Genomic DNA, 16,352 nt, shown 5'->3' on the forward strand with positions numbered 1-16,352 from the left:
CTTCTCGGAAAACTTCTGTGTGGATCTAAACAAAAATAGAGTTTGCAAACTTTCACTAGACGAAAGATCATCCACATAAATTAATTGCTGTCATAATGACTTCTTGTCGTCCAAAAAAATTGTCCATGACCTCTTACCATGCGTTATACACATTCGCGGTGGTTTACTGTCTTTTTAGCTTTTCAAAAAATCTGCACAACAAAAAAACATTGGCGTGCAAACAAAATTAGGACGTTTAAAAACAAAAATGATCAAGGTTGCGACTACTACAGGTAATCACGTTCTAACAGCCCTGCATCCGGCAGTTGTTTAGATGTTAGAGGATAGCAAGTCTTTGAGCATTAACTTTGCCTTGGTGTGCGGATATGGTGCGTTGGCAAATACTTTTTCTCCTGTTACAGGGTCTTCATAATCGGCATAGACGACCTCCTTCAGACAGACGAACCCAATGCTCTCGCACATCTTCGCAGAATAGGCCGAAGTACACTCCGTAAAGAAGTACCTGTAACTCTGCTCCCTTGCAAACTCGAAATGCCTGTCATTAAACGAAAAAAAAACATGTTTTCCGAGTAAAAATGCCTTTTGCAGCGCATGGACACCTTCTAGCAAATTAAAGATAGGAAGCCAACACACTAAAATTGAGTGCTGTAAAAATAAGTCATTTCGTGCAAGGCGAGTCATTTGCTGAATTCTTTAAGTATAAGTCGAATCGCATCTTTAACAAATACCAGGTCAAGTACAAGGCATTGCCATTGTAAATCAAGTTTAAGCTAAGTCATTGACATAAACAATCAATAGAAAACTACTAAAATTAGAAAGTCTTTTAAAAAACAACCGGTCAGTTTTGGTATTTATTATCGGGGTTATAGTGCATAAACATCGGGCTTCCAAAACTTAAGTTTGTTTTACATTTAAATGTGTACTGAAAATAGTTTTCAAAGATGTTGCAGTCTATTTAAAACTGTTAGACCGACTGCCAATTACTTTAGAGTTGTAACATCGACATTTGTTTAACTGAAGCAGATTTTTAAAAGGAGGTATAATAGTGACTGTCGTGCGCGTTTCAAAGTCTTCATTTTTAAGTAATGATGGTTAACGCAAAATTATGCTCTTTAAGCATACTCTAAGAACACGTGCTAAGTGTGCAATGGACACAACTTATTTCCCCTCAACCGCAGCTTGTAATTTAGCTGACTTGGCACACAGTTCGGCGCAGATATTGCGCTAATCGTGGCATAATAACACCCGGAAAAAACGATCTTCGTTTAGTATTGCAGGTGGTGAAACACGTGCTTGCAATTTAGCGCTCGTTCAGTTCATGGAACTTGAAAACTGCGCTGCTGACAGTCGAATTATGTGTGATTCTACCACAATTAATCACACATATTTCACGGTCGTAGTTTGTTTTTTTTGCCTGAAGTTAACGATTGCACACCGTGATTTCGCAGCTGGCGCCTGACATGATTGTTAACGACGCACGTGGTCGCTTTTGCTGGACGTATTCGTCTGTTTCTGATTAGTTTTTTTATCACGTCTTGCAATCACCATTCTATGACGTCATACTGTCACTGTTTTATGACGTCATTATTCATTAACGTCAGACGAAAAATAGGGGAATTCCCTAAGTTGAAAATTCAGGCCCCCCTTTTTGATTTTCTGGTTACGCCCCTGGTTGACCCCCCCTGGAAAATTTTCTGCGGGCGCCCCTGCATGTTGCATACTTGAGGGAAAGAGCTGTTGCTATTCCAAACTGCTGGTAGTCGCGGTGAATGCACATTCGCTCTCCTCGTATACACTTTTCAACACCAATCTTGGCCTGCAGTACGTCATCTGGGCCGTTCGTAAGAAACTGCAGGAACTGCCATATAACGTTTTTTATAATGTTTAAAAAGCCAAGAGCGGTTTACATTTGTTGAACTAGTAAACAAAATGCGGCATGTTTATGACTGTTAAAGGTAAAACACATTATTTTAAATTTGTGGATTTTAATTTAAAACTTGCGCAAGGAAATGCCAAGAACAAAAAGGCTGAAATAAAATGTATACTGGTAAAGACAAATAAGGTGTAGATAAACGTGTACAATACAGGAAAGAATTTACTTATTAACGTATATCACTAGGTTTTATCGAGGTTTTTTTAACCATTTATTTTGACTTACTCGAAATATTTTTGCTTTTTTCGGGGGTAATTCATGTTGTTCTGCTTGAGCGGTCTTCATTCCGTTGTGGTAAATTGACGCCAGAGCTAACGCGCATATATTTCCTGTTTTTCCGTCATATGCGCAAATAGATTGTTTGTTTTCGATCAATCTCTGCGTAACAAAACTGAAATAAAATTTATTAAGAAACAATAACATATACAAACAACGAATATTGTTGCTGCCAGGTATTGTGTTAATTTAAAAATTTTTCGTTCGACTTATATATTTTCATGAAATGTGCCAACATTTCTATGAACCTTTCGGGTATAATCTTTATCAGGGGAAAAAAAAACTTGCAAACTGGCAAAATCAAATAAATTTCGCTTACTTACAAGTTCAGTCTTCAAGACTTTAATAAAAAAGCACATTTAATAAAAACAACGTTGATACGTATATTGTACTGTTCCACAAATTGCAGAACACGGATGTTTAATTTTTTTAACGCGGACCCCTAAAATTGTTTGGGTTCGCATGGATTAGGGTAGGCATATTTTTTTCAGAGATGACGTCATTAATTAAAGTCATAAAACAAAAAGACATAAGAAACCTGCTGTTTTTGGTTGACCAAATATGAAACTGGAAAAAAATCTAAATGAATTCAAGGAGGTGCACGTTGACAAACGATTTGTTCTGTTAGACTCTGTTCTTTTAAAATTCAAATTCAAATAATACACTAAGATAATAACTTGGCACTCATGGAGCCCCGAGGAATCCACGGATCCCTGTCTAAGAACCTTGGCAGTTGCTAAATCGCAGTAGCATATTTAAACCAGGGCTGCGGAGTCGGTTAAAAACAACCCGAGTTCGGCTCCGGCCAAAAAAATACACCGGAGTCCGACTCCGGCCAAATGCAAGATTTGTCGAGTCCCGAGTCCAGCTCTGACTCTACAACCAGTATTTTACCCACCTTAACTAAATTAAGGTGGATTTTCTGCAATCCATTCATATTGGTGTCATAATTGATCCACCCGCATTACATGGTTGAAAAATATTTCACCATTTGCTATTACACTTTTACAACTTACATTTTGCCGCCTTAACAGTTTTACAATTTGATACTGCGCATGCGCACGTCGGACTCGGGACTCGGGTAGTTTTACGCGGTCTTACTCGAGTCCTGAGTCCCGAGTCCCGAGTCCGGAGTCCGACTCCGACTCCGCAACCTTGATTTAAACACAACAGATTCTCAAAATGTGTTTTGCATTATTTGCTTACATATTAGTACATATGTGGCGAGATTAAACCGCAGGCTCGCAAAACGCATGCGGCTTTTCGATATGTATTTTATATGTATTTAGCTTTTCTGTTCGAAGGGTAATACCCCCAAAAAAAGGTGTACTTTACATTTAGAGTATGTTTCGTTTCCTAATGTTTTTCAATCTGACAAAACTAGTTTACTAGCTCGAAATTAGTTTAACCTGTGATAACAGCTCAGTATTTCTGCAATAAAGAAACAAACCATGTCAAGAATTTATAATATTTATCATTTGTTTCCATGTTTTCAAAAAGAATGGTGTAGTTCACAAAGCCCACTCTCATGTAATGGTGCAATAATTAATTTTAATCAGTTTTAGCAACTTTATCCATATTTTATGCGACTTTTGAAACTCTTGAATTTTAGATTGCCGCTCGCGTTGCTCAAAAGTTTGCCCACCACTGAATTAGTAAATAATTAACCATCTTTGATAAACAACCTCTATCTAGCCTACTAACAGTAAATAGCCTACTGATGCTTAATTGCTTAGGTTGGTACAAAGTGTTACGTTCCGCATAAAATAATTTTTGTAATGTCTTACTCTACAATCTTCGAGAATCCAGGAAGTTGCATCTTCTTTTAACACTTGTAGTGTTGAACACAAAATTTCTCTTGTAATCCATTGCTCTAGGATAATTTTTATTACTTCTTCACAGTCGCTTGCTTCCAATTTTCTCCAAAAAACTTGTAGGCCTGAAGCCTCATTTGATAATAAAAGTTTGGACATATTTTAGACAATTTATGTCATTTTAGCCTACTACTTAGTTAAACCCTGTACAAGCAGTGAGCTAAACAAATAACTTTTTCGTACCTCATATTTAGCAAAAAAGGTACACCGTTTCTAATGCTAGCTTTAATCAAATGCTCACTTTCTGCCGGTCTAAATTAAACAATGCCTCTGTCGTAGTGCGACCAGGTTAGCCAAGTAATAAAGGCTGTTAAAGCTCATTGCTTGTCTGGCGATAAACCATGGCCCACGAAAAAAGGCATGTCGTTTACGGAAACCTAAGTTGTTTTCTAAGATTTTTGTCCTTTTTTGATGATGCAACGTCTCCTCTAATTAAAATGTTTGGCAGTTCTAAGCTAATAAACGCAAAACTTTTCGTGCTTTGCGCAAACGCTTTTCTTCCTTGTATTAGTACTCGATTATATAGGGTTCCATCAAAACAAGATCCGCGATCGGTCCCTTATCAAGTACATTGCTATATATGAGGTAAAATAAGTTATTAACAGATTGTAAAACATATAGAACAGTAAAAAAGGTTGTAGAACACTGGTCTAATAGAAGCGTAACCAATGCTGAATGTTACTGGAGTAACGTAATGTAAAAAAGCCAATGACGACACCAAGAAACGACATAATAAGATAAAGTGAAAAATATCAATTACTACAACAACGTAGGACGTATTGGTTAAAAGAGATGCAGCCTAAGCATGACAATGGTTTGCGAGCAGCTAAATGAGTTATAACGTGGGCCAAGGGCTGATCCATGGAAGGGTTTGGCCATTCACCAAATCCCTGAACCGCATTTTTGCGTATTTTAACTAGGAATGCAATTTATTGTTTTACATATGCAAGCAGAATGTGAAATTAAGTATGTTTCCAGTATGTTTTAACCCATTTCCAATTTTATAAAATAATTATAGCCCAATCGCATCCTCGAAAATGAAAGTTGTCGAAACATACATCCTTATAAAGTAGCTTCCTGGTGAATTTAGCACATCTCCAACCTAAAATCTTAACAATATAAACTATAACTGTGTGATGTTCTTGAAGTAACTGCTTCATGGCGACACGTTTTGACGTAATTTACTGACGTTATAATTGATATTTCAAAGGGAATAACTATGAGATACTATGTTTAAACACTGACAAAATAAAGTATCAAACTTTCGATAGTTTAAATCGTTAATCGTCATTTAAAGCAGACTTGCAGAATGTTGTGTATTGGAAAATAGTATTTGAATAATACTGCAATGGTTTCACAGCCGGTTCCTTTGGACGAACTGATGGAGTACCCGGTGATGTACGAGGAGTCGATGGACAATATCATCGTGCAGGAAATCATAAGGTTGTGACATAAATTGTTTGTATTTGCGGCTGATACACTTTGTGAAAAGTTTGTGATATCCGCGAAACATTTTTAAATTAATTTACCGTTAAATTTTAAAGCAGAAGCGTTTTGTTGTACCTTAAGAAACAGGGCTCACAAAACTTTTTTATAAAGGGCTGGATATCGCCGGAATTGACAATCGTTAAACGATTTCAATATAAATAACTCTGCAACAAATAACAGGAAAACCCCCAAAAAGTAAAAGCTGAATTGTTCCATAAATTTTTTGATAAACGGCTCCAATCCTGGCTTATAGTATTCCTATTTTTCACTTTCTCTTGGAAAAAATTAGAAACAAGTGTTTCTCAATGGATTTGTATTAGTTCGGGTCTACACATCAACCCAAAAAAAGTTCCAGCTCATCCGGCCTGGGGAAAGTCCCCATTTTGCATTTTCAAAATGGCCGCCATAAAATACAGGTTTTTGCTCATATATCAGCTTCTACATCATCTATGAAAGAGATTATGGTGTTAAAGTATATGTTTTAAGGGTTAAGGAACCGAAATAGAGCATTAAGAAGTACAATCAGTGGTCGCCATTGTGTGTTTTCACGTTTTTGAACATTTCTGCTATTTATTTTGAAGGGTGTAAGAATAACAAATACATCATTTCTAAAAAAATATTTCAACAAACGGCCATGCAGTCACTGGATTAATATTATACAGCATCGACAATTTAGAGTAATTTCTAAATTTCGGTCAACTAACACCAAAGGGTAATACACTCACTAATAAACAAAGCCTTAAAGCCAGTTAATTTTACAATTATATTAAGTCCGATCAACTGAACAATCCTCATCACTCTCGTAGGTCTCTTTACTGTTGGAAAAGTTACCACTGCAATAGCCACATACAGTAACGCATGGTATAAAGTATTTTCTGCAATTAAATTTGTTATGGCTACATTGGCTTTGCATTTACAGCATATTGATTTTAATAGGGCTACCATATTTTCAGCACCCAAAAAGAGGACATTTTGCTACGAAGAGAGTTATAAGTGACGATTTAAAATCCTAAGTTTTAAAGTGAATAGTCACACACGCTTTAATAATTGGCCTTTTTACATGTGAGGTTCGGTTGCAATTTTTCTGGCGCAATGTTTGCAACAACAATGAAAAAGGTAGAACTTATAAGGCAATTTCAGCATGTTTCGTGGTTGGGCATTTTTGAGCGTCATCGGAGGACCATTTACTTTTCTTGAGAAAAGAGGACAAATCCAGATAATTAAAGAAAGGCAACTGCCAGTAGTCGTCGGACTCGGAGGATTTCATCTCCTAAAGAGCTTTTTTGGTTGTATTGGACTTATAATGGCGGGTTAAGGTTTGGAAGATGTGGCCCACTTGACCTTTTATATGGCCCGCATACTGTCACTCATATTTAAAGGGAGCTGCATATTCAAAATCTCTCCGAGTCCATTTTGTTTAGCAAATGCAGCTGTTAATCATACAATGATGACACGAGACGAAAATGTTAGTCTTAGTATATCGATACAGTAAATAGAACAATCGAGAAAATCAAGCAAGTATCAAGAAAATCAAAGCTCTGGGCTTTATATATCATGATACGTTATCACTTGTTAGGCAATACCTATAGCCGCAGGACCATTAAGACCACCTTCAGACAGTAGCATCTATATGCGACGATTTGTTACTGCGATTGAGAAGGAATTCCTCTAGTTGTTTCACGATACGTGAAGTAAAAACCAACCACCGTCTATAATAGGGTTCGGCAACCTACGGCCCGCGGGCCCGATCCGGCATGCCAATGTAATTCATTACGCCTCTTTGACAAACTAAGCACAAGTGTCCATTTAAAATACTTTTTGACTATGCGAAAAACTTTCGCGCTTTGCGCTAACAGACCTTCTACATCCGGTTTGTTTACGTTTTGATGCTGTCTTTTGAAGTTTTGAACTAGATCAGCGCTTCTTTACCGTTGCGCCATTTTCTGTGCGGCTCGCAGAGATCTTTCTGGGGTTGGTTTTGGCCCGCGACTAGAAAAGGTTGCCGACCCCTGGTCTATAACGTGAACATTTGACCAAATTTAGATTTTTCTGTTTTTCTCATTAACTTGTCCATCCTAAACAAAGCTAATGGAACAGGTGTCATCTCATATTTAAATGCTGTTTCGATGTCTCTATCTCTTTCAGCAAGAACAAAAAAGTCGGTTAAAGAGAACTGTTTTTTTTTCAACGTAAACCTTTTTAGGTCAAACTTTTATATGTTTTTCAGGAGAACTTGGTGGTTTACTTTTATAGAAGTTTTAATAGGTTCGAGGTGAGTAGCATGGTCCAAAATTACTATAATTTGACCAATATGCCATGCTCGTTCACAATTAACAGAATTTGTGTCGGTTGTAGTCAGTCCTGTTGAGAGTGAAGAATTGTGATACGTAAACCATTCAACCATCGTAGTGAAACATTCATAGTCTTTCTGTAGACGTATTTTTGCCAAATCTTTGTAACTTTGGTTGTATCTTTTGAAATCGACCCTTTCATCCATCAGCCTCTCAAGATGCTTTAAATGTGATAAGCTAGAAACCCAAACTTTTACTGAGTTTGTATGGCGAAGCCTGCCGTCTGTGAGACTACCTTTGTATTTGGTTTTCCGCATAAGAGTCTTCTCTGTTGTCATGTCGGAAAACTGTTCATCACTGTTACGAGTTGTGTGAAATCCATTCGTCCGAAACATCTCGTATGTATGTGGAAATTTGTCTTTTAGTCAAACATTTCTAGTAGATATAGCCTTCCACTTTTGACATAATGGCCATCACTGGCTGCTGCAAATATGTAAAGCATAGATGCTACTGCCTGAAGGTGGTGTCAATCGTCCTGCGGCTGGTATTGCCTAACAATTCATTATATGTCCAATACAACCCAAAAAGCTCTTCAGGAGATGAAATTCTCCGAGTCTGACGACAACTGACAGTTGCCTTTCTTTAACTATCTGTATTGCTTTAATCCACAATGGCTGATCGAAGTTTATTATTACGGGAATATCATGTGAACAGCTAGATATACATTTTCTGGGTGTAGTAAAAACTGTTGACATCATTTTGGGATCATTTGGATCATTAAGAATGATCGGCAGAAACTCGATCGTCGACTTCTCCACCAAACCGGTATGATACTTGTGCATAAATCCAGACCAGTTAGGATGACTTATGTTGGTCTCAAGTGCATTAGGTAATCATACATTCAGCCATATAAGATCTATTGTTTTAAATGAAATCTCCGTTTTCATATCTATAAGTTGTTTGATTGGAATATACCTCCTAACTGAAAGTAGGCCATGTTTCGCAGCCATATTTAAAGCATAATGAAGGTCAAGCGAAACAACACGTGCATAAAAATACATACTTGTACTGATAATAGTAAATTGAAAACAAATTTGGCCTAAATAGCTGGTTTTAAATACAAATATTACAAACACTGACGATCTGAAATCTAAATATATAAATAAATATTGAATTCCACCCGATGGTGAATTCCCGCACCCCCACACCCCGTCTATAGTCTTCACGACTAACTAAGGTTTAAAATGCTCTATTTGGTTCCTTAACCCTCAAACCATTTGCTTTAACCCCATAATCTCTTTCATAAATGATGTAGAAGCTGAGACATGAGCAAAAACCTGTATTTTATGGCGGCCATTTTGAAAATCCAAAATGGGGACTTTCCCCAGGCCGGATGAGCTGGAACTTTTTTTGGTTGATATGTAGACCCCAAAAGATACAAATCCGTTAAGAAACAATTGTTTCTAATTTTTTTTTTTTTTTTGCATTAAAATTTATCCCAAGTTTTGCCCATTAAACTCTTTTATTGCTGTTTATTGCCTTTGTGTTATTTCTAATCGGACGAGTTTACCAATTTTAATAGTTCAACAGTTTACTTTATGTCAATGACATGACTTGCTGTAAATATGACTTGACTGGTACGTGTCTTGTTATTTTTGCAGAAGACTTACTTAAGTTATTTTTCAAATGACTTGACTGGGGATAAAGTCATTTTAAAATGACTTGTTTACAACACTGTGCCCTTGTCATAAAAAAATAAACGTTAATCTATTGGAATTCTAACTCGTACGATTGTAAGCAATAACTAAACTAAAAGATAAGAAAAAATCAACAAATAGCAAGCAAATTATTTTATGTGCAAAATTGGAATTAATAGCTTAAGGAAAACACCTAATTTTAACCAAAGTAGTCAAGTCATTTTTGCCCAAAAAGTCAAGTTATTTGAAAACAGTCACTTAAGTTCAGTTAAGTCAACTCATTAAATTAAGTCATAAAACACTGATATTATGTCAATTGTAAATCAGTTAATTTACTTAGTTTTCCAATAGTAAACTGCAGGGCAAAAGAACTTTTAACAGTTTTTTTGCCTAAACTTACTTTCCATAAAATTGGCTAGCTCTTGTGTGGCGTAATGCAGGCCTACAAAAACTTGTAGTTCAAAAGGTAAAACTTTCAAAAATGAAGTTTATTAGAAAAACAACAGCTGAAATGTAAAAGAAATAGACAGCATGCTTCGAAAGAAAATTTGAAGAATATACGGTTTGCGGTTTTTGGTGCTGCTTAAATGAGCAGAACGCATCACAATCGCTTGTGGGCAAAGGCAAGTTTAATTGCGAACGTACAATTGCTGTTATTCATCACACGATAGTACGCCTTGCAAAAAACAAAACAAAACAACGCAGGGTTCAAAACAAATGGTTCATATGCCCGGAGCTCCACAACTAAGAGATGTGTTTGGCTATTTTATATATCTCAAGAAGTGGTGTCAACTTTTGGTATGTCTACCACTAGTGATCTTCTACCTAGACCTGATGAAGCACGGTTGTGCGAAAGCTTGTCGAGAATACAATACAATTTGTCCTTTTATAGTGCCCCCTGATTACCCTACCACTAGTGGTACGTGAAGGCGCTTTAAGTGTTAGGCCATACGTGGAATTTAACAAGCTGGCGTCGATAGGTTTAACAGCACAAGTTTTGACACGCTTTGGGAAAATTTTGAAAATTTCAAAGCCACTTAAACTAGCAGCAGGCGTGATTTGAGATCGCGTAAAAATATTTTGAAAGAGAGCAGCATTGCAACGCGACAATGGCGAATAAATAAAGAAAAGCGCGGTGGGGAACAAACCCAAGCGCGAATTCGGTCGTCGCGAAAAAGCGTTCGGCGTGCATCATCTGAACAGAGGTATACGAGCGGTACGCGCAACAACACAAGAACCTTGTTGAGAAAGAGAGAAAACCGAACAACAATTTTTTTTCGTCTTCACAGAACCGTCTCAGTGCTGCTTCCGACCAAGCGCTGATGCGTGTGTCCGTTCGCGTCACGAAAATAGCGCACTTTCTGCAGCGCGCGCTTTCCCGGAAGCAGAGGCGATTCGACGACCCCCATTTTGGCAACGGGGGCCGGAAAAACGTCGGGGTTGGGCACCCAGCAGCGCGCGGGCGCCCCAGGGTCAGCTGTCCCCCGGATGCGCGCCGAAGACGAGGCGTCCGAGGTCTGACTAGAACGCGCCAGGCTGTCCGAGCCGGAGGAGCATACGTAGCCGTGAAAAAAGTCCGGCTCCGACTGGATGCCAGAGTCCTTGGACGTGGAAGACTCGCACGAGTTGGAAAGCTTGGCGCCGATTTGGGCGTTCGCGTCCGGCTCGCCTCCACGCTGCCAGGGCAACGGAGGTAGTCTCTCCTTGGACACGTCCACATGTAGGTTGTTGCCGCCTGGTTTGCGTCGCGCACGCTGAAGAGGCAGAGGCGGTGGCGGCTTGGGCACCTCTTCGCGCCACACGCGACCGTCGCCATCCACGTAACATTCCACGTCCTTGCTGGTGGAAGGCAGCGCCGAGTAGAGGTACTTGGCACCGGGCGGTAGCTGGGAAGGTCCGAACGTCGCTTCGCCGCCGCTTGGATATCCCTGGTAGCGGTACACCGGGTACAGTTGGCGCCAGTCGGGGTGCCGTTGCGTTGGGACACACCTTTGAGGCTGGTGCTGTGAAGCTGGATGGACGACGTACTGTCTCTGCGGCGCTCGCAGCTGCATTTCTGGTGGATAGATCACTTGTTTGCCAAAGGTCGGGATTGCGTTGCTCTCGTGCAGGCCCATGTCCATTTCGGCTTCGAGCTCTGGTTTCACCGCCTCGTCGATTTGAAAACGCCCGCGTTTGTGCTGCGCCGCGAATTCGTCCTGTAAATGACGGCGGCCCTCGTCTATATCTTCCACCTCCGGTGAACTGGCGCGTCGAAAGGGCTTGAGGATCTTGACGGCGAGGCGTTGAACGTCCTGGCGAAAGCCGGCGTTAAAGGCAACGTACAGGATCGGGTTCAACATCAGGCGAAGGGAGATAAACAGAAGGACGAGCATGAGCAATAGATCGAGGTTCAGCTCGCGACTGATGTACTCGGCGGCGTCAAAGTCGTCGCGCGGCGTGCCCACAAACGGTTCGGCCAGCGACGGATAGGTGGCGACGGCCGAGGCCAGCAGGCCGACCAGCGCCAAAGGCAGAATGAAAAGCACGTTACAGGCCACTATAAGCGCAATCTGAGTGCGGGTGTGCTTGCGCGCGCTCAGCCACGATTGCTTGCGGCGCGCGCAGAACATGAGCACACACACGACCGCTACCGCACAACAGGCGACCAGATGACCGCCGATGAGCACGGCCACGTACGGGAAGTCGGTGGACCAGGGCAGACATGTGGCGCCGTTGTAGGGGGGTAGGTTGGCCCCGGCGCCCTCGTCGTACCACTGTGCGCCGCTGAAGAGCGTCACGATGGCGGTGGCGACTGAGACAACCCAGGCAGCGCTTAGAGTCAGGCCGATCACTGCCTTGCCAATGTGCTTTTCCGGCTTGAGCGGGAACATTGTGGATAAATAGCGCTCAACAGCTGCTACCAGCACTGTGAAGAAACCAAGCTGAACGCCCATCACTAGAAAAAAGCCGGCCGCACGACAAGGCGTCGACTGCTGCCACCAGGCGCCGTACTCGGCAAAGTCGCTGCGTGTCATCGCGTCGTAGGTAGCGATCACAGCCACGTATACAGTGGCAAGCAGGTCGGCCAGCGCCAAATGACACAGCGCCAGTTCGGAAGCCTCTACCGGGTCCACCGGCGTATCTTCAACCTGTCCTCCATATCTGGAAGCCCCTTCACCGGCGGCTGGAGCTACGACCGCGTGCTTAGAGCGTCGTATGACGTACACGCACTGCCGGGCCAGGCTTGAGAAGATGATTACGAGGTTAAGGACAAAGGACACGATGAGCGCCAGCCAGAGGATTGCACGAGCCAGCACTGAGGGGAGCAGGTCGATGCAAGGAGTCAAGGGGCCTGGGTCCGGGAAGCATTCGGCCGTGTGGGGCTGGAGGTCTTCCGGCGATTGGTCGTGGTGCGCTTTCTGCCACTGCAATAAAAAGTAAAGGCGCCGGTTTATTTAGAGCAGTCGAGCAATTTTTAGGTGTTATGAAGAGTTTAGAAACGTTAGCGTAAATGTCATATTATTTCGGATGCCACATTCCCTCTGTACCGCATTAAATTGGCCTATAACCAAAACAAGCCACTATAATAGAAACGATGTCTGTTTAAATACATGTTTTGGCTTAAACATAAATAGGTAAATTTTGAATTTTTTTGCAAACCCATTTGCAAACTACATCCAAGCTGGAAGCTGAAAATGTTCAAGGTCATGAGTTGGAATTTCAACGCTATAGCTTTTTAATTGACAATACCTCGCGTGTACATAAATACTTTTCGTCAACTGATTTTGGTGTCTATCTGGGTAACCCGGAGTTGTAAATACAGAACGGTTATCGTTATCCAGGCAACAAAACGCCTAATTCCTAATATAATTATTCAGAAAGCACATGTGTATATGAGCTTCAACGAATGACACCGCATTTAATTTCGTGCGGAATGCCTTTACCTCGGATCGTACTTGACAACAATGATAGGAGAAGGCGGCGTTAAGGAACTGCAGTTTGCCGAGCAGTTGTATAGGGGGAAGGTACAGCATGTTGTTCACTCCGGTCAGGTTTAAGTGGGTAAGCTGACGAAGGCCTCGCACAGGAAGATATGTGAAATAGTTGAAAGCCAGGTTCCTGCAACAACAGATAATTACAATCAGCGTTTAAGTTTAGCAAGCATGATATTAGACGTCAAGCGTTGAAAATGTTTAATTGAATCAAAAACTTTTTGGTGCGCATTTGAGTTGTTTTTATTGAATCTCAAAATAAATGTATTTGATTCAAGCAAGGTGTCAGACATATGGCAGTTACATGTTCAAACAACGGCATAGGCCTATATGGATTTTTCTATTTTTCCAACAACAAATGAAAAGTTAAGCTGTTATTCTCCAAAGCAGAAGTTATTGTAATAGGTGTAGTCGGAAATCTGGCATATTTGAAAAGATGAAATGGAATACTGAAGCGAAAAAACTGGATTTTCAATAAGATTTTTCGATGTACGCCGCCGATAAATATCAATTTTTGGAGATCAGGAAGCTTTTAGGTACAAAACTGTGGTACATAACGGTTATACACATGGAAAAATATTAAATAACCTCCAACTTACAGCTTTCGAATGGGGTTGTTTTCGAAGACGTCATCGTCGAGAGACGAAATCAAGTTGTGACTCAGATCCCTGTCGAGAAAAACATGCAGCATGTTAGCGTTGTGTGTTTTAAAACCTTGACTAGAATATACCATTACACAAAATGAAATATACATCAAAATATGGTTTCTATTAATTGAACTGGTCGATTAATTGTAAGCTACAACTTTGAATGCAACATCGTGCGGTGACGATTGTTGTTAAGCTGTTCACTTGTGAGCGCTAAAGAGTTTGTGTAAATTTCATGATTGTGTATGATAGATCAACCTGATTTTCGCTCGATTATTTAATATAATAGATTAAACCAGATTTTTACTTAAGTAAATGGACAACAGTATATTGCCATCTTTCTATTCCGTGCGCTGTTATCGGTATCTAGAAAAACGTAGAAACATGATATACAAGAAATAATGAACCCATTTATCGGGCTGTAGCGCTTTTTAAGGGGTCGCGACAATTCACAGGATGCCAATTGGGCTTACAAGTTCTCCAGCTTCGTGAGGTTGGCGATTTCGTCCGCGCGCAGGCTTTTCATCGAATTCCGACTGGCGTCAAGACACTGAAGACGCGTGCATTGCTCCAATCCGCTTAAGTTGCTCAATCTGTTGCCAGCCACCGATAAAAACTGAAGAGACGGGATTTCTTCGCACAGATTGGAAGGTAGAGAGGCGATGCGACCGCCCGTAACAGACCTGTCAAACATAACGAAGTTAAAATTAGGCAATAAGATATATAGTACTGGATACAAAAGGCAGAAGAACAAATTTGTAATTCTTAAATGTGTTATAATGAAGAAGTGCAAAGCAAAAAAGGTCAAGTAGATCGACACCATTGTGATTGAGACGTTTCGATACGAGCTTGTGTCATCTTCAGTCAGTGAACGATACAAGCTCGCATCGAAACATCTTGATCAAGATGATGTCGAACTACTCGACCTTTTTGACTTTGCAATTCTTTATCAAGCAACATTACAGATCCGTGTATAAGTGATAAAGTGTACCCGACCCATGTTATAACACAATTCTAAAAGAATGGCACCAATCATTCACTCTCTTGCATCTACAACTCCTATCTACCTATCCAGAGGTCGAATTGGTCGACGTTAACGGATCACATATAATAGTACACGGGAAGCCTTTAGAGAAGCCAGTCGTGTTTGCAAGGCCACGTGTGAGCATAACCAACGACCTCGGTAATTTTGGGTCGTTTTGCAAACTGTGCTGCACATGCTCGGTTAGCCCATCTGTTACTTTCGAGGTATTGCTATGAGCCACTCTTGCATTGACTTTAGATAGTGACTTGACTTATGTAGTAAAGTTGCTGTTTTTTAAATGACTTGGTATTTGTTGAAAATTACTTTTAGTTTACGAAAAAATTTTCTAGGATTCAAGTCATTTCAAAATGACATATTTACAACACTGCCATGAACCATTTAGAAACTAACCTTGTTTCTTAATACCAAATGCACAACAAGCCAAGGATCTAACACTTGTTTGAATCGTTATCGAACCCGTTTTATCGAAAAATGTCATTAATAAAAAACACAACTTGTTATAAGTTGTGTATGTCCCATGAATATTCGCTTTAAATTTCTATAAATGCTGTAATGTTTCTAGCAGACAATCTGTTATTTTGAAATAAAAGTCATTTTTAAATAAATGATAAAAATCTCTTAAAAGTTTCATGTATCGGTTTCTAAACAGACAAAATGACACTTACAGATCTTGCAGTGCTTCACAGCCCGTAAAGTCTGGGAATTCCTTTTGATCTTTAACATGGTCGATATGTCTAAAAATAAAAATAAATATATGTTTATAACGTTTTTCAAGAGACATTGTAGGAATCCAATAAAATCCGTAAATAGGATGTTAATCAGTAAAAACATTGGCCTGTTTATAATATTTGCGTCCTCCTATGTCTTTTATACACTGAAACTAAATTTTTCCCTCAAATCGCTAATATTTTATGGATCATTACAATTTATCTTTTTATTCTTTTTGTTTTGGTCAACAAACTGTATAAACTCCATGCTACATATTTCTCAAATAGGTATATAATATTAAGTAAAACCTATTAACTCACATTGAGGTAACGAGGTGCAAGTTGGTGAATGCAGATGTTGCCACCGACTTCAAAGGGTTGTTGCTCAACATTCTATAAGAAAGACGAAAATGATTTTTA

At 40.0% G+C, this 16,352-nt stretch overlaps 2 protein-coding genes across 2 annotated transcripts in view; both read right to left on the reverse strand.

The window, feature by feature from the left end:
- Positions 1–309: 309 nt before the first annotated feature.
- Positions 310–2,218, reverse strand: LOC146140863 (arylalkylamine N-acetyltransferase 1-like). The gene is made up of 3 exons (XM_083392724.1): positions 2,159–2,218; positions 1,722–1,858; positions 310–535 (listed from the first exon to the last, which is right to left on the reverse strand). Exons 1-3 carry the CDS (start codon positions 2,216–2,218, stop codon positions 310–312), a joined length of 423 nt encoding a protein of 140 aa, XP_083248850.1.
- A 7,958-nt stretch (positions 2,219–10,176) lies between these two features.
- LOC146140864 (uncharacterized) overlaps positions 10,177–16,352 on the reverse strand; it is a 39,800-nt gene continuing 33,624 nt past the window's right edge. Inside the window, exons 11-16 of the mRNA XM_083391686.1 lie at positions 16,254–16,325; positions 15,891–15,959; positions 14,654–14,863; positions 14,133–14,201; positions 13,486–13,660; positions 10,177–12,966 (exon numbers count right to left, since the gene is read on the reverse strand). Of these exons, the coding sequence (XP_083247812.1) occupies positions 10,843–12,966; positions 13,486–13,660; positions 14,133–14,201; positions 14,654–14,863; positions 15,891–15,959; positions 16,254–16,325 (2,719 nt within the window). The 3' untranslated portion in view covers positions 10,177–10,842. The remainder of the gene's footprint in view (positions 12,967–13,485; positions 13,661–14,132; positions 14,202–14,653; positions 14,864–15,890; positions 15,960–16,253; positions 16,326–16,352) is intronic.

This window comes from Ascidiella aspersa, chromosome 6, assembly GCF_963924565.1.
Source record: "Ascidiella aspersa chromosome 6, kaAscAspe10.2, whole genome shotgun sequence".
Lineage (NCBI taxonomy): Eukaryota > Metazoa > Chordata > Ascidiacea > Phlebobranchia > Ascidiidae > Ascidiella > Ascidiella aspersa.

Bases quoted from the DNA above. Each gene is read 5' to 3' on its own strand.
- LOC146140863 (XM_083392724.1), bottom strand. From the start codon at position 2,218: ATGAAGACCGCTCAAGCAGAACAACATGAATTACCCCCGAAAAAAGCA. The intron at 1,859-2,158 runs GTAAGTCAAAAT...GTTATATGGCAG, and splicing joins AAAAAGCAAAAATATTTCGA to TTCCTGCAGTTTCTTACGAA. The intron at 536-1,721 runs GTATGCAACATG...GTTTAATGACAG, and splicing joins GCAACAGCTCTTTCCCTCAA to GCATTTCGAGTTTGCAAGGG.